This window comes from Equus przewalskii, chromosome 3, assembly GCF_037783145.1.
Source record: "Equus przewalskii isolate Varuska chromosome 3, EquPr2, whole genome shotgun sequence".
NCBI lineage: Eukaryota > Metazoa > Chordata > Mammalia > Perissodactyla > Equidae > Equus > Equus przewalskii.
The window spans coordinates 30,515,950-30,538,915 of record NC_091833.1 but is presented as its reverse complement, the minus strand read 5'-3'; the positions used below and the strand labels follow the sequence as shown (position 1 = coordinate 30,538,915).

The 22,966-nt window shown below is 44.1% G+C and overlaps 1 protein-coding gene across 1 annotated transcript in view; it reads right to left on the bottom strand.

The window, feature by feature from the left end:
- CDH13 (cadherin 13) overlaps positions 1–22,966 on the bottom strand; it is a 1,002,245-nt gene that overhangs the window by 461,386 nt on the left and 517,893 nt on the right. The window contains exon 5 of the mRNA XM_070613929.1: positions 8,929–9,081. Within this exon, the coding sequence (XP_070470030.1) occupies positions 8,929–9,081 (153 nt within the window). The remainder of the gene's footprint in view (positions 1–8,928; positions 9,082–22,966) is intronic.

The window sequence follows — 22,966 nt, the reverse complement described above, 5'->3', positions numbered from 1 at the left end:
CCTCCCCTCCAATTTTGCACAGTATCTCATACGACAAAGTAATTTCCATCATTTTCTGCCCTCTAATCCAAGAGTGTCAAACCCACTGTGAGGTCAGAGAAGAAGGACAGCCTACTTCTAACTTCTCTTTTACTCCTCTCTTCCTAGTCCAGGCCTCGAACAAACTTCTCCTTCCCTCCTCTGCTCATTTTTACCAAATGAAAAAAATTTTTTATTCCTCTTGATGAACGTAAATTTAGATGGAGAGTGCGTGATGGGAGCTAGAATGGATGTCTTATCTATGTTTGCAGGATCTGGTCCCGGATGGGCCGTCACAATGCCTGTTATTGAGGGATAATGACATCAGGAACATATTGTCAGTACTAGGAGTCAGAGCCCTCAGCTGATTATTTAACTTGTTTTTATTTGTAAATTTTAGCAGCTTAGATAAAACGGGTCTAAAGGCTCTTACAGGTCTGAAGTATTGTGATTCTTCAGCATCTTGAAAAAAAATGCTGCCAAGTCATTTGGAAAAGCAGCTATGATGAAGGAGATTCAGTAGTAGTTAGACAACTAAAGCAAAAAGTGAAAGATAAATTGGCCATCACACATTTATTGATTCCACAAACGTGCGGTAGGTCCAGCTTGTGGGACCGGTGCGTCGGATGCGAGGCTCAGCGTGAGGAGGAAAAGGCTGAGGGATGCAGGATTCTCCCACCTGCCAAGGTTCAAAGTGAACCTCTTCTGAGGAGTTTGTGCTAATGAAGTTTAGAAAAATACGCTTCCATAGCCCTGAGTGAGGAAGCAGCTTTGCTTAGCGGACCAATAAATAATCATCCAGGAGCAGCTCGGTGGTCTAATCCAGGTGTGTGGCTGCCCCGGCAGGGGCGTTTAACCTCTTCATGCCTCAGTCTCACCAGCTGCACCCAGCAGATAAGGCCAAGTTGCAAAATGAAGTGCGTGGAAATGTGAAGAGCTGAAGTGGAAAGAGTCGGATGGAAAGGCTCGGAAGTGCTGGGGCAGAGAGAGGCTGCGACCAAATCCTGAATTATTTTTTTCTAAAGTGAGTCAGAAGACAACCTCTTCATTTGTTTATCAAATTCTGTTTCTCTGCATTTCCAAAGAGACATCAGAAAGTAGTTAGCGTCACATATTTGCTCAGAGTGACGCAGTTGATTGAGGGGAAATGAGATATTTGATTTTCTACGATTGCATGTTAGAAACTCCTGTGTGCATTATCTCATTTGATATTCACAGCAAACCTCCCTGGTCGGTGTCGTTCTCCCCAGTCCGAATTAGGAATAAACGAGGGTACAGATGGATTATATTAACTCAGTGGTTCTCAAACTTGGCTTCACCATGGAAACACTTGGAGAGTTTTATGAACTTACTGACCCTTGTTCCCACACCAGGATATTATTAGTTAATTAGTTTGAAGTGCAGCTTGGGCATCAGGGGTTTTAAAAGCTCCCCAGATGACTTTAATGTGCAGCAAACTTTGAGAAGCACAAATACCTTACTCAAGGTTACAGATCTAATAAGGCAGCAAAGCTGGTTCTGCCGACCCCAGGGCCAGCTCCCTCCTATCAGGAACTACCTTTGCCTGTACCGGCTCAAATCTTCTGAAGACACTTTCATCTCTGGCCTAAAAGGTTATTTTCTGAGAAATAAGCAAACACCCAGCAACATGGCATTTAACAGTTGTCCAAGGTCTAGACAGGATGGAGCAAAGAAGCCTAGCACAGCTTCGCCCGGCTCTCAGGAGCCATTAACGAAGCACAAACAAAGGCCGTTTGAAGAGTACGGATTGGATTTAGAGGGATTTCAAATGGCATAGCAGAGCGCCGGGAGAAGTAAGCACCTTTAAGGCACAAGCGCATTACCCCAGCAGGACTGTAATGGAAGTGGTTCAAAGGCCGCCTTCACTGAGGCAAATTAATGAATCAGGCCAGCCGCAGCAACGTTAACACTTAGGAGCGTATTTAGACCTGGGGTTCGCAAATGTCAGCGAGCAGCAGAACCACCCGGAGGCCTTGTTAACACCCCCGTTGCAGGGCCAGAGTTTCTGATCCAATAGGTCTGAGGATGGGCCTGAGAATTTGCCTCTCCAACGAGTTCCCAGATGCTGCTGCTGGTCCAGGGAGGGGGCAGGCACACTTGGAAAATCACTCATTTAGATGATTGCCTTCAAGGAAGCGACACACAGGGTTACTGATGTCCAACCCAACCATTTAACAGCTAGCGGGATGCCTAGCAACTGCTCTCATCTCTGTCTCACCTGCAGGGGGGTCCAACTGCAAAACTGGTATGCCAGGTGATGGCTCTCCATCCTGGAACACTTAGTGAGTGACTGTACTGAGTGCTAACCTGACACGTCCCACTTACTAACTACACCATTAGGCGAGGACAGTGCAGTGTCACCCTCATTCTCCAGATAAGAAAACAGAGACGGAGAATTAAATAAATTGCCAAAGGTGACGAAGTATGAAGACAAATCCTGAAACAGCCAACGTTCACCCTTTGTTCACCTATAACAATGGCAATTTTGTATGGTTCCTCTGATTGCAGCGTCAAGATTCTAACCTCAGTAGGTCTGATTCCAAAGCCTGAACTTTTTTTTTGGTGAGGAATATTTGCCCTGAGCTAACCTCTGTTGCCAATCTTCCTCCTATTTCTTTTCACTTGAGGAAGAGTAGCCTTGGGCTAACATCTGTGCCAATCTTCCTCTATTTTTGTATGTGGGTCCCCACCTTAGAATGGCTGATGAGTAACGTAGGTCCACGGTGGGGATCTGAACCCATGAACCTGGGCTGCCGACACAGAGCATGCCGAACTTGACCACTACGTCACTGGGCTGGCCCCATCCAAAGCCTGAACTTTTATCCCAAGTTCTGTCTCCTCCCATTATGGCCCTTTCCTAGGTCACGTGTGTTATTGATTGATAGGACCATGATATGGAGAGAAGTTCAGATGATAGGTGTGAAGCCACACTCTCCTAAGCATGGACAGACCACCTCCTCTCAGAGAGCCATGCCTACCACTGACTGCCTCTCACAGGGACTAAAATTGTACTGATGACAACACCCACCCCCCGCCCCTTGCTAGCTCAGCTAGAGTCCTTCATCTGATCTAGGTGATTTCCTGCAGACATCCCAGCATGAAACTTGGCGATGGAAGTGAGAGACAATGCAGTGGCTCCACTTTTGGGATTGGAGGCTCTAGAAAGCATGGTGTCAGAGTCCCCTGGTCTTCTGGGCAGCCAAGGCAGAGTGGCTACCACCCAGCTTTGAGCATCGTAGGAGCAGAGCGGCAGAAAGAGGTGGCAGCAGTGATGACTCCCTGAGAACAGGAGTTCTCAGCTGGGGGCAATTTTGCCCCCATGGGACAACTGACAATATCTGGAGACATTTTTGATTGTCAAGACTGGGCCGGGGAGTGCTATTGGCACCTTGTAGTTAACGGCCCAGGATGCTGAGAATGTATATGAAGTGTATTTCCTGTGGTGCCACCTTTTCTGGTCGTGTCACTTTTAAGCTAAGTTATTGGGTCCTTTTGGCAATTCTATAAACTACCTGTGCTCTTTAAAAAATCTCTTTCTTTGTAAATTAGTTGGAGGGGATTTTGTTGACTACCACCAAGAATCTTGACTAAGAAAGATGGCCATGGGGGAGACCAGACCAGAGGATGACGAAGATGTAGCTTGTCCCCACAACTGGGGACTCGGGGCACATTCCAAGTGCAAATATTATCCAGGCCAGTGCAATCCTGTCATGGTGACGTGTGCATCATCCATGCACGATGGACATTATTATAAACAAGTTAATAAATAAACCCTCTAATCTGGGTAAATCTACATTTCCCAATTGCCTTTTGATCCCTAACATTGTGATACATGTCTTGCCACATGACAGAAGCATTTTTCACCTTAATGTATTTTCTGCCAAATTGTCTTGGAGCTACATGTGGGTTAGGACTGAGGCAGAGCCGTGTGAGAGAAAGGAAACACAGGAGCCGGCAGACCGTCTGTCTGCCAGGTAATTTCCAATTTTACGGCAACACTCTTAACCACAAAGTCCAAACTTATTCCAGAAAGTGGATTCAGGGGGAACAAACTGTGTCCCAGAAAACGTGAACGAATAGTCAAAAGGAGACAATGAAATCCTGCTCAGCTTCTGCGGCCGAGAACACAGGTGGTTCCTGTTTCCAGTTTTATAATTGAGAATGATAGCGTTAAGCTCATCTTTATGAAGATTAAATGAGATCATCATTTAGGTATTTAACACAGAGCTCTGGCAAGTTGCAAATGTTCAACAAATGTTAACACCAACATTAATAACACTAATATATCTTGGGAACCCCTTGTGGTCCTCAGCTAACACATCAGTAAAGACAAGCAATAAACCAACGTCACAGGTTTGTGTATGTGGGACTCTAGAGAGGTCTTGGGTACGTAATAGCTGCTCAATAAATGTTAGTTTTCTCTCTCGTAAGTGTTCCTTTCATCTCCCACCCAATTCCGACATTCCCAGTTCTCAGTGCATCTCCCACAGTGGACAGCAGACCAGGATGAAGGTCTCGTGCCCATGACATTTGCCCCCGACCACGGTCCTCCTTCCTGTTTTGCCTCACACCCCCTGCTCAGCCCAGCCCACACCCTCCACTGCGCCCCCCACCTGCCTAACAGACTCTGTCTCCCACTTCACACCTGTCCTTCCATATTGACAAATTTGCAGCCAGCAGGCTATACTCACAGTGTGACGGAATCATTACCACCCGCTAATATTTTTATAGAATTTCATAAACTTGGTCACTCATGAATCATTTACAGCACTTTATTCCAATGAAGAGTTCACAAATCACTCAAACGCTGGCAAAATACATAATAATGAGTAATATTTCAGGAGGCTTTGCATTAATATGTCAGCTTCCAATACTGCGAGAGCTAAATTATTTTGTCAGGTGTCACTTCAGGTCAGAAGCATGGGAAGCCCTTTTGGGGGCTGGGGTAGGGAGAGTGGGCGGGTGGCAGTGGGTCATGGAAAAAGATGGCATTTAAGAAGAAATAGATCATCCAGCCATTCAAACTTCTTTCCCAGCCCCAGTAAGTGGGGTTCCTGGGAATGGGCCTAGGGATTTGCAGATTAGATATCAAAGCCTAGTTGGGGGTAAAATAGGAAGAAGCGTTTCTTAGTGATGGAAAATGCACGACTTTGGAGGTGGAGAGAAAATGATACGGATCCCAGACTCAATACACACCAGCTGGATGACCTTGAAAAAGTTATTTAACAGTTATTTGCTTATCTCTAAAATGGTGTTAGCACCTACTTCTTAAGTCTCTTGTGTGAAATGGATGGAATAAGAGAATGTATATGAAATGTTTGGCACAGTGTCAGCCATGTAGTGTTCAATAAACAGTAGCTTTAATGGTGATACACATTCAGGAGCCCAAGGACAAATTTATCCCAGATTATTTCTTATCACGCAAATCCCCAAGGCTTAGTTCACTCTGTTTTCTTGCTGGATTTGGAAAATGTTAGTGCAATAGCACGGACTTGCATGTGAGTAGTGTTTAACTTTAAAACAAACAACAACAACACGGGATTAATTATAATGGTGATCCATTCACCCACATGCTCTCTGCTTTTTAAACTAGCAAGAGGGAAAATAAAATGTGGGAACTGGAGACCTAGCGTTCAGCTCTTTGAAGAAGCATGTTTGTTCCAACCACAATAACCACCATGAACACGATGCTGTTAACTGTGGTACTAAGACAGTAAATTATTTCTCAATAGGTGCTTGAAATGGACCAGAATTGCAGCATTCTCGTGCCCAAAGTACATTAACAAGACAGTAACCCAGTTCTGATTAAATCTAGAGATAGGAGCACCATACACAGACTAATAGGGGACTTCCTAAGCAAGGATACGAAGAAAACAGGACAAAGACGGAATTGAAGAGCGAGAGGCACGGAAGGAAGTAGTGTGGAAATCAGGCCCTCCTGATGCTCGTGAAGAGTGGCACAGGGCCAGGCTGCAGTGTGGCTGGTGGAGCCCTGGTAGTTGTGCAAGACGGTGTGTTTTACCAAGCACAGCAGCCTCTCCGCTGGGAGCAAGTGGCCCTGTGCCTGGGGTAAACCAAGCCACACAAGGAACAAGGCACAACTTCCTGGCATATCACCTGCACACAATGGTGAGGAATTTAAATTGGTTTATTTTGAGATGAAGACAAGGCACTGAAATGAAAGCTACCTGGAGGCAGGGAAGGTGGTGTGTCTTGTTGAAGGGTGCTTCTCCCCCTGTAGGTACTCAATCAAATGGAGAATGAATGAACTGGTCAATCGGTCAGTCTACTATGAAGTACACTATGAAACTCTAAACTCAAGATTACTCAAGGAAAGTTCACTCTTGAGGTAGGCAGGTTGAGCTCCAACTCAGAGTCCTTGGAATTTCCATTTACTTTCCTTTGCCTTTAACATCATTAATCTCTCCCACTCGTGTAGTAAGATCATACAGTGCTTGCTGTGTTTCTGGCACTGTTCTAAATGCTTGACATGTATTAACCCATTTAATCCTCACAAAATCTTGTGAGATGAGCATATCATGATTATGCCACTTTTACAGATGAGAAAGTTGAGGCAGACACCCTGCCCAAGTTCCCACAGCTAGTCCATAACAGCCGTGATTTGAATTCCATCAGTGTGGCTGCATGCAAAATTATGTTTTTAACTGCTCTAATACTGTATGGCTTCACTCTAGGGAAAAATATGAGGGGCTCCAAGCTACAGACCAGGCTCTATTTTATTAGCTGAATAGCGATCAGTAGCTAGCAAAACCTGGGAATTTCATCTTTTACAAGTCTTAGAGGTACTAGGACATTGCCACTTTATGGACGAGAATCATAAGATCAGAGAGGGTAAGTGGGTTGCCCAAGGTCACACCATTCAGTAAACAGCAGTGCCGAGATTTGAATCGTGATTTTTTCCAAACCCAGAGCTCTTAATCTTCATTGCTATGCTATGAAATTATGAAATTTATCACATCCTTACTTCCTTGTCTCTGAAAATTAACGGATATTCCCATGATAGGCACGGAAAGAGAAGAGCGCATTTACCCATGGTCTGCTGCTGGTTTTTTGTGCAGCAGCTGGACACCTACATCTGCCAGGTCACTCTGGTGACTGTCAAGGCCAGCTGGACCCGGAATTTCTGAGGATACCAGCATTCAGTTTCTACAATAACCAGATTCCTCCACCTGGGTGTATGATGAGGACATACTGCTCACCCTTTGGCATTCCCTGACAGATGGTACTCGCTGTGGATGCCTACTGCATCTGCTCTTTGGCAAAGCTTCTGAGAAGTAGGTTGAGAGGCATGCTCATCCTCCCAGGACCTGGGACCCTCGAGCATATTTCTCAGCATGAGGATATGATCATGCCGCTACCTATACTTGTCCATACTTGAATGCCTTCAACGCCCTCACACTGTCTTCTCCTCACTGGAAACTCACAGCAATCCAGCTGGGTAGGTAGGAAATAGTTATTCACATTTTACAGATGGGACCCTGAGGACCAGCCCTCACATGGCCTTCCCAAGGTCAACAACTCCTGGTTACCGAGGAGGCTAGACTCATGGTACCCATTTCTCAGGCAGAGCACTTAACTCTCCAGCACAGAGTCTCTCCAGGCCCGTCTGCAGGAGAAGAACATGGAATTTTAGGGAAGAGAGAGTAGTGTTGTTGGAGGGGTTTGGGGATGCTCCTACATGGTGTTTTGAGCAAGAAAATCAGAGATGCCAAATCCAGCCCTAGAAATTGGCCATCACCCCTGGACCCTGAGCCAGGAAAATGCACACATGATGGGCAATGGCAATGGAAAACGAACGTTGTTGGCTGGACCTTGTTCCCACAGTGCCTGCTTCCAGCTCAGCGCACTGCATCCCACGGAGGGCTTTTCCTGAAAATGGTTGGGAATTTCATCTCATTCCTCAAAGAATGAACTTACTACCCTCCGAGGCTTGGGTCCATAACACAGGCTGTGAGCATGGAATTCTTTGGGGAGTGTGCTGAGGGGAGGACACACCGACCTGGAGCCTCTGTGAGACTTAGGGCTCACCCCAGTATCTGCAGCTGCTCTGGTCTCTGCGTCCCGAATGGGTATCAACTTCTGAAACTAGCCTTTTACAAATAGTCTTTCATTTGTCTACATAAAAGTAATATAAGCACATTGTAGAAAACTCAGAAAAACAAGGAAAAAATCAATAACACCCAAACACAACCATTAACACTTTGATTTTTCTTCATAAGCGTACATGCACCATGCTATGTGCAAACATTCGATCTGTAATGAGGAGACCATATGTGTTTGTGTGTCTGTTTCCGTTTGATAGCTTGAATCTTTCCCATATAACTAGAACCACTTCCAAAATATTTTAAACGGTTGTAGAAAACTTCCTTGCAAAATTGTGCCATAAGTTAACCACCACCCTATTGCTGAAAATGTAGCAATTGTTTCCATTGTAGGGACCACGTCCTGCTATAACATCACGGTACAAAAATCTAACTAAATTCTTCCCTATTTCCTTAGGATAGATTTCTAAAAGCAGCATTATCGAGTCCAAGGCTTTATATCTTTTACAGCTTTTGATTACCAAGCAGGTTTCTGGAAAGCCAAAGCTGACCTAAGGGTTCTGATCTCATCGAGATTCCCCCAGGATCCCCCTTTCTTGGTCTCCAGTGCCGAAGTCTCACGGAGGCCTGGGGGGCTCCGTTGATGAGAGAGGAACCCCACTGTTGCCCTGTCGGGGTTCAACTCCACTCAGCTCCCGCAGAGAAACACTTAAAGCCGCACAGCCCAGGGTTTGATGAAGCACAGAAATAATGAGCTCTGTGGGAGGAAAACAATCTTTGGAAGCCACATCTCTGCGTGCAGAGTGGGCACTCAAGAGGTACTCACTTGATAAGTAGCGATCGTTTCTCTGTCCAAGGTCCGTGTCACAGAGACACTACCAGTGTTCTCATTGATTCTGAAAATTCCTTTAGGCTCTTGATCCACTCCTTTTCCAGTGAGCCGGAATTTGGACCCTTCCGGTCTGTCACTATCGACTACCTGGTCAGAGAAACATAGTGACATTTAAGACTCTGGTTGGAAAACAGAAAAAGCACATTACAAACACGTCAGTGAGCAATCCACTAACCACAGGTGCCAACCCAAAGTGCCTGATGACCTTGACTGAAGCAGCATTGCCAAAAATAGCGTCGTTGCTCTATACCTTTCCTCCTAATATGCAAATCTTTGCAGCTTATAGCTGGGGAAGCTCACCAGCACTAGGGTGCTGGATCTAGGTGGGAAATAACTCCCATCTAGTGATGGATCTAGGAGAGAAATAGCTCCAGGAAGTTCAAGGTTAGACGTATATTATTTTTGACTCTAGAGAAACAGACTTCTTTTTTCTGCAAGCAAGACCAAATAGGCAATGTAAAACAACATTTATTTGACAATCCTATGCTGGGCAGGCATTGATCAATGTTCCAAGTATTTGTGCATATCAGCCACCAACAGCACCGCCTGCCCCACTGCTTCTACCAGGTACTAGGCACAGCACTGAGGAAGCATTTTACACACATTTTTTAAAAACCTCACAACAATGCTGGGGGCAGGGGACATTATTATTCATACTTGATGGATACAGAGAGATTAAGCAAGCTGGCGATGGTCACAACTATTAAAGAGATGAAGATGAGATTCAGAACCTGTCTTCCATTTCTCTAGACTGCTATGCAACACTGTCATTTCTGAATTGACTTTAAGATAATCCGCTACAGTTTGGCAGCCTTGATTTGAAATTTGAAGACTAAATTCAGAAGATAAAGATGGAGGAAGGTAGTTCAAGGCAGAGGGGCTGCACAGACAGAGGCAGCAGGCAGGAGAGAGGGAGCCTAGAAAATTCCAGAAACTGCGAGTCATTAGCATGGTTTGAGTAGATGTGGGGTCAACAGGTAATAAAGGGCCAAATTACGTTTTGTTTTGTTTTGTTTTTGTGATGACGTTTAGCTCTGAGCTAACATCGATGCCAATCCTTCTGCACCCTGCACGAGGGACGCTGCCACAGCAAGGCTTGAGGAACTGTGTGTAGGTCCATGCCCGGGATCCTAACCCATGAACTTGGGGCCCCCAAAGTGTAGTGAACGAACTTAACCACTATGCCACCAGGCCAGCCCCCCAAATTATGTCTTTTGTTTTAAGGCATATGAAGACGTCTAACTAAAGAGAGAACTATCATTTGCATAAGTTTGTTCTAGAATTTGACTAAGTATTCGTCTACATTTGATGTCATTTTATCATCAATATCCGTGAACATTAATTCAATTATAACAACAATTTAAAGGTCATGAACACAATAGTAACTCAGAACAGAAAGCTAAAAGAAAGCAGACGCTGAACCAGCTGCAACCAATTTATAAATGAATGGGCGCCTTTTGGAACACAGTCAACCATGCCTGGAGGGTTTAGGGGGTCCGGACAGGAAATGTGCTTTTCCTTGGCTGAATCAGCCTCCCCTGGGGGCCATCTCTGCCACCACCAAGCCTGCAATTCTGATAGATGCCACCGGGTGGCAGTGGTGCCTAAGGCAGCGTGACCCTTATGACAAGGTTCCTCTGCCGTGGCCAGTTGAGTAAAGGCATGACACAGTTCTATATGGCAATACGGTATTTTTTCTCATCTAAAATATTCTTTATTAAAACACACTGAGAATTTTGATTAAATGCCAGTTACCTCTCTTTGCATTTTTAAGATTAACAGAAAATAGTATGTAAAGCAAGACCAAAAATAAGGTATGTGATATCTTCCGATGAAAATAATTTTTAGTCACTGCTTGACTTGATTTAATCCAACTGACATTCTCCCCCTACCCCACCCCCATCTGCTTGGAAGCTCTGTGAGGTCAACAGCCTCAGCATGTTGGGCTCACCACTGGAGCCCAATGCCTGCACAGCATCTGGCATACAGCAGGAACCAAGGCCAAAATCTGTTTAGTAAAGAGCACCACTCCTCAGACAAACACTGTTCCAGTCCCAGCTTGGCCAATGATCAGCTGTGTGACCTGGAACATGGAACTCGTGATTTCCTTATCTGTAAAGTAAGGATAACACTACTTATTTCCCAGAGTTGTTGAGGGGTTAATGAGACAGCGTGTGAAAAGTACAGTTCTTGGCACATACAGGGGGCTCAATAAATCGTTGCTAATGATTCCAGTACTAATGGTAACAATCATAACAAAATTATGCCTTTGTTGTTAATGGGTAAGACAGATACTTCCAGGTATAAAAAAGCATCTTACCCATAATATCGAAAACATAGTTCCCTTTCTCAGGCAACAGATTTCCTCTTAAAAAACAGAGCTCACAGACATCTCTGGTTTGAGAAGAGAAGTGCTCTGGAAGCAGACTTACTGTGGGAAGGGGCAGCTGAGCAAACACGGCTCTTCTTTTTCACCTCCATGTTTACTGTCACTCCCCTCCCCTTCATACCTCTTCTGCCCAAATGTGGATTAAAACCTCTTCCTCTTGCTCCCCTAAGCACACATGAGATAGGCAGGTCTTCTCCAAAGGGCCCTATTAACCTAGAAGACAATCTGATGGGAAATGAGCATGGGAAACCTACAAGGGCTGTGGAGCCGTCCTTCTTCCCAAGAATGGACTCCTGACCCCATCTGTCTACCAGGCACGGCTCGCTGGTGAGGACCTGCCAGGAGGAGACGTCTGTGCTCTGCTCTCCCTTCTTGACCCTTCCCTGCTCAGAAAAGGTTGGGAACATCCAACCCCAGAACTTCTGGAAGAAACATGGTGGAAGATGGCCTCAAATGCCCTCCTGGGATGACAACTGCCATCCTCCCATTTCTCCACCTGCCATTCAGCATGGAAAGCTGAATTCTAGACTCAAAAATTCTTCCCGGGCAACTCTTCCTGCTGCTATCAAGGTCTGGGTCATTTCGTTGCTCTTTCTCAGAGAGCTTGAGCCACTTGACCTCACCAAAGCAGGGTATTGGAGAGAGGACCCCATTGAATTAGGGCTGGCTGCTGGATTTAAATGATTTATTCCTTGGGGAAGGAGCTGGTCCCCGCTGTGAGCACTGCTGCTTAGTGCTGCATGAGTCTTCTCTCTCTCTTTCTCTCAATATTTCTGTTGTTAAAGGTCTGGCTTTTAACCTATCTGTTGAACCTGCCTCCTAGTCCTCAGAGCTGTGTCCATGTTGAAGAAGTGTCCACAGCCATACCAGGCACAGTGGCCCCAGACTGATATGCCTTACAGGGCTCACCTCAGGGATGTGAGGGGGCTCTAGAACACTGGTCTTGAGATGCGGTTCCCTGGACCAGCATGGCATCCCTTGGGAACTCGTTAGAAATGAAGATTTTCAGGTCGTATCCAGACCTCCGAATCGGACACTGTGGGGTGGGTGCCAGCAATCTGTGCTTTAACAAGTCCCCTGGGTGATTCTGACGTACACTCAAGTTTGGGGACCACCGATTTATACGATTTCAGTACCATCCACACTCATTATAACTGGGGCTGGTTTCCATCACTACCGTCGGGAGCCTTCTGCTGAAAAAAGGCTGAGTCTGTTTGTTCCCTTCTATCTAGACCTATTTTAAACAGATAACATGATTAGGAATGCTTTTAAAAATCTGTTTCTAGAATGTCAGGAAAGCAGAGTTGGTATTTCTCCAAGACTTACATCTCTATCTATGTCAAAGACACCCCAGGGCTTGGAGGAACCTTGGAGAGGAAGGCATGGGAGTGAGGGTTGCTCTCCAGGGAAAAGCCCAGAGGCTTGGCTCAATTCAGATTCGGGAATCACCCAATACCTCTCTGGCTTCTTGGTCCCTTGGTGGGGTTTCAGAGGGGCCCGGGCCCACTCCAGCATCACTGAGCTGGGGAGATGTGCAAACCCAAAGAGGCCTCAGTCACACATCAAAACTATTCCATGCAAGTCAAGTGGGTTTCCAGATGACCTTTATTATACTGTGTTAAACTCCTGAAAATCCTCCAGCTGCTGCTCCACAGTTGTGGCCCCCTGGGCTGTGGTCCTTTTGTTGTCGTTGTTTAATGTGATGGAACGTAAGAAACCCAGCACACTCCTTCTGGCCAGAACAAATCCTGCTCCTATGCAGCTGTTAACACCCATTATACCACATAGCGGGGCTTCACAATTAGCTGGTCTTTCCTATTATTCCTTGTAATTCAACACTTCTTTTCACAGTGGGATTTCTTTTTTCTTATCCTCTGAGTTGGAATGGAAAAAATAGCTAATGATGAGAAAGAACTTGGACGCAGGGTGCCAACACCCTGGGAAGGCCACGTAAATAGCACACAGGAGTTTTGCTACATACCTGTGTAAAGTGACTTCCCCGATAGCCAGTGGTGGTGCCTGTGTCAGTGGCATGGCAAGGCTGGGACCAGAGTCCTCTGCCTCCAGGGAGGGGTAGGAAATATTGAGGTCTGGAGCAGGCAGTGATGGCTTGATCTGAGTTTCAAAGAGCATTCTTGCAGAGCACTTCTTACAGAATGTGGCACATTATGGACAAAGCCAGGGGCCCTGTGAATCCTCTTGATAATTTCTGTTGCCACCTTTATGCTCTGCTGCAGGTAACCTGGCATACCAGGTTGTATATGTTTTTAAGGTATTCTATGAATTTACATATGTACATATGTACTCATAGAATATATAGCAGTTTTGAGTGTTTTTGCATAAATAGAGTCATTCTGTATAAATTATTCTACATTTTTTTCTATTCAGTGTGCTTGGGCGATTTTATATCCACATATATATCCATATTTTATATCCATATATATATATATGTATAAACTTTTGAAGGGGGGTAATTTTACATTTATGAAAACATTGTCAAGATGGTACAGATTTCCCATATTCCCTACGTCCAGTTTCCCCTAAGGTTACCATCTTACACAACCATGGAACATTGGTCACAACCGGGAGCTTAACATTGATGCTTGGCTATTAACTTACTAACCTCCAGATTTTAGGCATTCAGATTTCACTAATTTTTCTACTTCTGTCCTTTTTCTGATTCAAAATCCAATCCCGAACCCCACAATTGCCTCCAGTCAGAGTGGTTTTTAATGGTCCATTCTGGTGCCTCCCCATGGGTTCAGACTTGTCCTTAATTGCATTGATATCAGGGGATTTTTTCCTATGCAAATGTATTCTATGTATATCAAAATGACATAGGCACCAAGTTCTGTATATCATCATTACTCTCAGATTTCTAGACCCACCCTCTGCTAATCTTCAGTATCTGTACTTTAACTCACGTCTCCACTAGAGATTTTGCCTGTTCTGCTCTCAGCGCCTAGAACAGTGTGTGGTACACAGTAGGTGTTCAATAAATATGTGCGTACCGAATAAGTAAATGATATGGTAGTGGTTTCTGAACTGGCCGCCATGTTTCTGATTTCTCTCTTTTCCCCTCCTCTCCTAATTGCAACCAGAATGGTCCTTCTAAAATGCAAACCCAAATCTGACCAAGACAGCTCCCAGATTAAACCTTTCAATGGCTCCCTGTTGTTCCCGGGGTAAATTCCCAGGGGTCCTCCTTTATTGACTGGTCTGCTTCTCCAGTTCTACCTTTTGCCACAACCAACCATGAGCCATAGACCTTCAGAACTTTGCCCGCATTCTCCGCACCTAGGTCACCTAAACTCCCTTCCCCCATCGTGTCTGCTGGAGGCCTCTCCTCGCCTCATCTTTCTGGAGCTGCACCAGGGATGGTCCACTCACTTCAGCTTCTCCTGACCACTTCTCCCGGCCACTCCACGGAGACTGACTCAAGCTCGTCCTCTGGGCTTCGCCCTGCTTGCCAGTGAGGTCTCTTACAGCACAGGGAGCAGATGGCTCTTTGTTGATGGTGGTAATTATCTCTGGGCTATTTATTTCTCATTCCCTTTAACATTGCCCAGGTTTGGAACACAGAAGACACTTGATTAAATCTTTGAATGAAGAAGTGCAACTTTATTCGCACATTTTTATATGATCATAAAATGCTTCATAAACTCACAAATTAAAAATTGAAATAAGGTCTGTTGTATTTTGCTGTTGTTGTTTTTTTTAAAAATGTGGTCGCTTTACCCTTGCAACATCAGTACCTTTTCATTTCTCTTCTTACAAATCCCTCAAGTTAACTCCCCAGGCAGAGGCAATGCCTAGGAGTCTGGAAGGGACTTGGGATCTTCCCAGTCCTTGCAATCCGCAAGGGTCCCCTTGTGTGAAGACCCTCCTGTGCTTGTTATGCAAAGAGCTCCCACACAAATGCCCTGGCACTTCTTCCTTGTCATCTCCAACTAAACAGATGCCTCCTAGTCTCCCCTGTTTAGAAAATCAGGAGACACTTTTTCAAAGGATAGAAGACTATATGTATATTTGCAACATGATCAAAAGGATAAAAAACTAGAAAATAATTAGACTCCCCCACAAAAACAATTACCAAAGGGAATAAATCACATGAGAACAGAATAGGTCTTTGGGGGAGATGGGGAGGGGCAATATTTTTTTCCTTAACCCTTAGAATACTTTTGCTTTCATAAAATGAGCCTATATTACTTACTTATTCAGTAAAAAAAAAAATAACTTTTCTAAACAGGTGAGAGTATTGATTGGAGCTTGATGTACATGCTAATTTAGAAGATGTTTTCCACTCCATGTTAAATGGAAAAAAACCCACTTATTGCTTTCACCTATAGCTATTAGAAGCCATTTGTTTTATCATTAGATTGGTCTCTAAGGTGATCTGGAAGCATTAATTAATTCTCAGCTGTGGTTTAGTCTTTGACATGACTTTGAACTTGAAGACACTTGGCCATTCAGCAATCCGGGCAGCTGTTAGAGCCAAGCAGTCCTCTCACCCTCATGGTGGTCAATCATTAGGTCATAAATTAACAAGGAGAACCTAGGAAAAACCAGTGCCAAGAATCCTGACAGCCTGGTGTAGAAACACTGAACCGATGCCCCAGCAATCCACTGAACGAGGACCATAGCTAGAGATCCACTGGAGAGACCAACGGTGCTCACGCACAACTAGGGCTGGCTGTGTTCACCACCAACTTCAAACGGTTTCCATTGCCTCATGGAGGTTACCAAGGTTAAGGGCCAGATTGCGCACTTGGGAAGGAAAGTCAAACTCCAGTAACACGAGACGGGGGATACCTGAATCCACTATCCTTATCCTCTACTTATTAGCATTATCACTGAACCAGCTTTGTTTTCCTTCTTTTAAAACAAATAAGATTATACCTAAACACAGCTTAAGCTGGGTTCCATAGGATTCAAGGGTAATTGGTGTGGGGGGTGTGTGGGAGGGTTGCATTATTGTCGGATAGTTCATAATTCTTTGGTTACTTTCACTAGGCTGTAGAATTTCCTTTTTATGAGAGTATTTCTTAATTTCCAAGTATTTACAATGTTTTAATTATTTATTTCCTATTTATCATGTAATAATGTGGCTTATGAAATTTCTACTTTTCATATTTTAAAAAATGTATTACTGGCCAAGTGCAATATATCTTTATTAAGTGACACATAGACACAACAGACTCCTTTGACACATAGGAAGAGTGGATATTCTGTGTCATTATTCATAACAGCCAAAAGGTGGAAACAACCCAAGTGTCCAATGATGGATGAATGGAGAAACAAAATGTGGTATATCCATACAATGGAATATTAGTCAGCCTTAAAAATGAAGGCCATTCTGACACATACTACAACATGGATGAACCTTGAGGTCATTATGGTAAGTGAAATAAACCAGTCACAAAAGAACAAATATTGTATGATTCCACGTATTTAGATATGTAATTGGCACAATGCTGTTGTCACTGCAGGAGCTCAGTTTATGTTTGTTGATAATATATACCAAAATGATACCACTCTTCACTCAGCCTGATAGTTTATCTCCCTTGATGTTTAATAAGATGTTTCCTTCTTGAGCACAATTTCCTGTAACATATTGTCTCCTTCCACCTTCTTTTCTTCCATTCAAAATATTTATCAACTATTTGAGTTCCAGAGTACTCATTGTCCTCAAGGGCTCACAGTTCAATATACTCTACGAAGTCTACATTACACAACCTGGGAGACGTGCTGAAAGATGCTACAGCAGATCAGAGAAAGAGGTCATCTTTGGGTCATTTGGTCATTTTGCTAGACTTGTCTGGGCCCAAAGTCCATTCATTGCCCATCAGTATCACACTTCTGCATCTCTTTATTGCCCAAGGGAATAAATGGGGATCCTTATGTGTCTCTTCATGAATTTCTGGTTTCTTAACGCAGGCTGTGAGTTTCCCTCTCCTGCTCATTAGGTCCCTTGACTTTGTCTCTTGTTTTACCAAAAATCAAGATGGTTCCTGAAAACTCTAGATCTTCTCTACCTGCTTTCTCTTCTAATTATGAGTCAGACTTATGGGAGTGGGGAGCAGTCACTGAGGCTATCCCTAAATACTCTGGCTCCTCTCTTTCCAGGTGCATAATAGAACTATACTTCCCCGGCCATTTGAAGTTGGTTGTGGCCATAAGATTTGCTTTAGTCAATGAAGTGTGAGTAAAAGTGACATGTGTCACTTCAGATAATTCTGATTGAAAGCTTTAAGAGCTATGGTGTGCATACCCAGGTTCTTTTTGCTTTCTCCATGGTGACCAGCTATGTTCCAAATAGTGGTGACTTCATCAACCTAGATCCCAAAGAAAGAATGGTGACAAGGAGCACAGCCCCCATCTAACCCTCAATGGACTTGGAGCTTAACTAAATCTTTGTTGCTTTGACCAACTGAAACTTGGAGATGTTTGTCACCACAGCAGAGCCTAACCTATCCTGACTAATGCACAGAGTACTTAGGAGAACAGGGTTTGCAGCACAGAGCTTACAAACAGTGTGGATTTACTGGGAGTCATGTGGCCTCTCTGAGCCTCAGTCCCATCCTCTGCAAAATGGAGGAAATAATGCCTAACCTAAAAGGATTATGGTAAGTAAATGATCTGAGAGTTATGAAAGGCTTAAGTACATAAATATGCTCAATAATGTGAGGCAATTGTTCTTTTCACAAATATTAAATGATGATGATGACAGAGGTTACCATTTATTGAACACTAACTCTGTGCCACACACTATTCTAAGCATTTTACATACATTAGTTTAGTTAATCCTTATAACAATTCTACTGATATTAGTCTCCACTGAGTCCCACAAGTCTTGCCATAGTCAGGTAGATAATGACTTGGATTTGAATCTAAGTATCTGGAGCCCATGGCCTTAACCCCTACTCCACATGACCAACTGATTGATGCACGCTGGGTTGAGTAGGAGTGCCCCAGAAGAATTAAGAAAGCATAGGAACCTGGAACTGTTGAAAGTGTTCCCATTCTGGACTTCTGGTGACACGCCCACCCCGTGAAGACTGGGAGCAAAGATGTTCATCTCAGGCTTATGTCAGTGGCAGAGCCAAGATCAGGGACTTCTGAGTCTCCAGTCCCAGATTTATATGTATCCGACTGGTCACCCATTCCCTCTGTACGCCAAATTCCTGGCAGGAACATCTTTATCTTCCCACACTCACTGAGCTTTGCCATAGTAATGGTGTAATTTGGAGGTTTCCACAAGCATTCTACCAACTAAAAGGATAATAAATTAATCATGCCCTTGGGCACTATTGAAATTTACAAACTTAATCTCTCACTAACTTGCCAAACTTTCCTTCCTTGCCATTGCTCTGCTCCTCTCCCTTCCATCAGTTCAGATTTTTATAGTTCCCAAAGAAATATTAAACCAAATATTTATGCACTCATCTGAACTACAGTTCAGAGAAAGCAATGTAACAAAATCAGCATTATGAACCTGGAGCTGTTCCCATTTGGAAGTAATAAACACGAACAATTGAACAATTTCTCCCTGGAAATGCATGTTGGCTGCCCTTTCACTGAGAGTTTCAACGTTTTTTCTTATTATTCTTATAATTTAGGACAAATTTTAGTGTTAAGTCTGATGCTTGGATACACAAGCAGTGTCAAACACAAATAAAATTTCAATCATTTTCAACTGGAAGCCTGACATTCTATTCTGCCTTGCATGTACCTTGGTTAGAAGGTCCTGTGCATGTCTTTGAAGATCCTCATTCCCTGAGGCAGGTACTATCTTTCACAATCCCATCACACCTGATTAAAATCGTTCAAGGGCCCCCTATACCATCACTTTCAGAGAAAATTTGGGCTTCCTCAGGAATGGATTCAAGGCTTTCTATAGCCTGCCCCCTGCCTCTGTCTTCAGCCTCAACCGTTGCTGTCTCCACATACATCTCCCCATCCTGTTTCCCTGCCATTTCCTCCAAAGTGCCATGCTTGGGTCCACCCCTGCTTCAGCCCTGGGGTTAGCCTCTTCTGAGCCAGAGGCTCCTATCTTATAGCTGAGCCTGGCCAATCAGATAATTTCCTTGGGAAGCTAAAGAATGGGACAAGGGGAGATTGATCAGTTAGCTAAGAGCTGTGGACTCTCAAAGTCTTATAAGCTTGAAAGCTGATATTTTGAGGAGACCCTTTTGGGCCATAAGTACAGACTTTGACAAAGAAATCAATTCACTGAGAAAACTGAAAGAGAGAGCAATGAATCCTCGAGTGTATATGGAGCCAGTTCAGGCTGAAGCACGGTACGTGTTACCACCCTGCAGATGGTAAACTATCCTCTCCCATATTACTTAATCTTCTGCCTCAGGCTTGGTCTCCAAATACTACTGTTCCACCAAAATATCACAGTCCCCTTTCCCAGTGGTGTCTGGCAAGTGGCTTTAATTCACCAGGATATTACCAAATGGATATCTCTATGGCTCATTCCTTCATAGTCCCTCAATTCTTGAACGACATTCAACTCTTCAGAGAGGATTTCCTTGAAGGCTTTTTTTAAAAAATAGTGGCTTCCCTTCCAACATCATCCTTTATGCCCATTACTCTGTTTTGTTTTTTTTTCACAGAACCCATCATCACCTGATACAGTTATCTGTTCGTTATCTCTATTTACCATTAAATTACATGCTGCATTTTAGCAGGGACTTGTGTTCCCTGCTGTGAACAGTGCATGGTGCATAGTAGACACTTAAATATTTCATAATAAACAAAGAAGCTATGTAAAGAGAAGCTGAAATGAGAGACCATATGGTCAGAGAGGAAAGAAAATTAGTGCATAAGTCAATGAACTTGCACAGCTACCTTGGTTGCAAAATGGCTTATCAATTTCTGGTAAAGACCAACTCTGCTTCTTGCGCTTGAGTTCTGAGAGATGCTCTGGTGTCCTCCCAACAGAGTCATTTCGAGTGGTCCTCCTCATTCAGTGATCCCAATGAGACACACATTTTTAGGAATAGAGACGTGTACTCTCTGAAAATTCACAGGCCCATGAATGCAATGGGATCAACTTGGGTGAACATCTTTCTTTCTCTGAAGCTTATGCCTCCCTAAAAGATAGCTTTTCCGAGGGAAGACCGGTAAAAGAGGATCATACAAACTGTGAGTCAATAAAGACTTTAGCAAAGGGTTTCAGAAGATGCACAATAAATGGAAGGCTCTTGGTGAGGTGTGTGTATGGGTTTCAGGTTCCTTTCCAGTTATGATAACTAGTCCTCTACAACAGCCAGGCGTAAATGCAACCACCCAATAACTGCCTTGGGGGTGATTACTCCTAAACAGATCATGTTGTGTGGTGTGTTCTATCCCAGGGATGCGAGGATGGTTAGAGGCCACATGAGGTAGGGACCCAGGAGGAAGCACGTATTTGAGAGAGAAGCAAGATGCTCTGTTTCCTATAAGATTAACACAGTGAAACTCCTTAAGCGATTGGAAGCATTGAAAGATGGGGCAGGAGGCATAGTTTGGGGCATCATCTAAAGACCTGCAGGAGAGGAGATTGGCTTAGTTTTGTTGTTTCAGAAAAGTCAATCAGTGTAAGTTACTGAACAGGCAGATTTCAACTCGAAAGAAGGAAAATGTCCTGGGGTTGAAGAGCTTTAGCTGATGGCACGGGCTGCCTCGTAATGGAGAAGGCTGCCACTGCAGTGTCCAGGCTTACACCGCCACCTAGTAAAGAAGCTACAGAGGTGATCAACACCAGATAGACTCTGAGGTTGTTTCTCACTCCTGGTTGCTACGATTCCTTGAGTCTAAAGCCTGGAACAGGTGTGGATCAGTGCTGTGTGAGGCAGGGAAGGACCAGGCACTCTCCAGGGATCTCTGTTTGAACTCCATTCATCCACTTTCTATCCAACTTGAGTGAACATCTTTCTTCCTCCGAAAGCTCATGGCTGCCTAAAATATGGCTCTTCCAAGAGAAGCCCAACAGTTCTACCTATCGGCTGGGCAAGGATTCTCTTTCATTCCCCGTGCCTCCATTTCTCTAAGTGCCGAGCAATATCTATCATTCCTGCCTCTGCAGTGCGATGGTTTAGAAGATGGTTTCTGGGTTGATTTGTACTCTGGCTCTAATATGTCCTTGGTTTTCGACCTTGAGTAAATCTTTTCACCCATCTGAGCATGAGTTCTCTCTTCAGTTAAATGAAGGTGATATGCCTGAGCTCCTGAGGTCCTAGTGAGTAGAGTACTATAGCTGGCAAATGGTAGTGCTCAATAAATACTAACAATTATCATCCATGTATATCTAGGTCAATATCAGGAAGAGGAATTCTATAACTAGGAGGATTTTTAAAAACCTTCAAGTTGCATCATAGGTAATAATTGCTTTCACTGAGGTCTTATAAATGTCAGGTAGCATGCTAAAATTTTATGTACATTTTCCCAGGTAGTTACTGTTATTTCTATTTGAAAGATGAGGACAGTGACATTCAGTGAGGTGAGGTCATTTGTCCAACTGGTTTACCCAGCTAGTTCAGGGGCAGGGCCAGACATGGAAACCTCCAAGACCAGCTGTGTCAATCCAGGACTCTGGATGCTGGTCTGATGCCAACTCCTGGCTGCTCAGTTCCTCACAGCTCAACCAGATGCCTCCTCAAAGAGCTGGGCTGGTCTTTCAAGGCTTTGACTGGATTATGAAGGGGACAGCTGGGTCTTCTTTGCATGGCTCCTGTCGAACAGACAGGCATCCTCAGACCCCCAAGCCGGCACACCACAATGAGTGCTCCCTGTTACAGGGCCTGGGGCCCGGCCCATATGTGCAGATAGACATACTACACAATGGAAAATGAATGCATGCACAGTCCCGGTGCTCTCTGACTTGAAGCCAAACAAATTTACCCAGGCTCATTTGTCAGCTGCTGTAACCCCCCTCCTTCCCTGCCTGGCTCATCCCGCCTCCCAAGTTCCTTAGTTGTTATAAGCTTATCACAGAAGTAAATCAAAATGTTCTCAAGAGGAGAAGAAAAGATAAAAGCAAAAAATGCAACATCCCCAAGAGAAGAATATTTTTTATAGTTCCACAACTCAGGCAATTCTGTCTTTTAAAAAAATCCATTATTTAATTTTAGTGCCATGGAAGTGCTAGTGATGAATAATGGCTCCTCTTCCACCTTCTAGTATTTCTAAAATATTAATACTGGTTGGATACCTCTCCTAAGGGGAAGCAGGAGTTGAATCTTTTATAGGCTCCTGAGCCCTGTTTCTTACTATGAATTTATTTGATTACTACCAATCATATGCTCTAGGTTCTTCAAATTATGTCTGAACCAAAGGATGGGGGCCACGCAGTGGGGTGGAGAGAGTAAAATACGTTGCTAAATAATCCTTTTCCCATTATTTTCCTTTCCTAATTCTTCACTCTTTTATTATCCTTCGAGATGTACCTCCTATTCTCCACTAGGCTTAGGCTGTGAATTACAAACAGAAGCCACAGTGAGGTACCCACATTCACAGCCCTCCAGGTCAAAGGTCTGTCAAGGCTAACAACAGTTCTCTACACCTTTAGCTGCGAATTGTCAGTGTTAAGCTTTG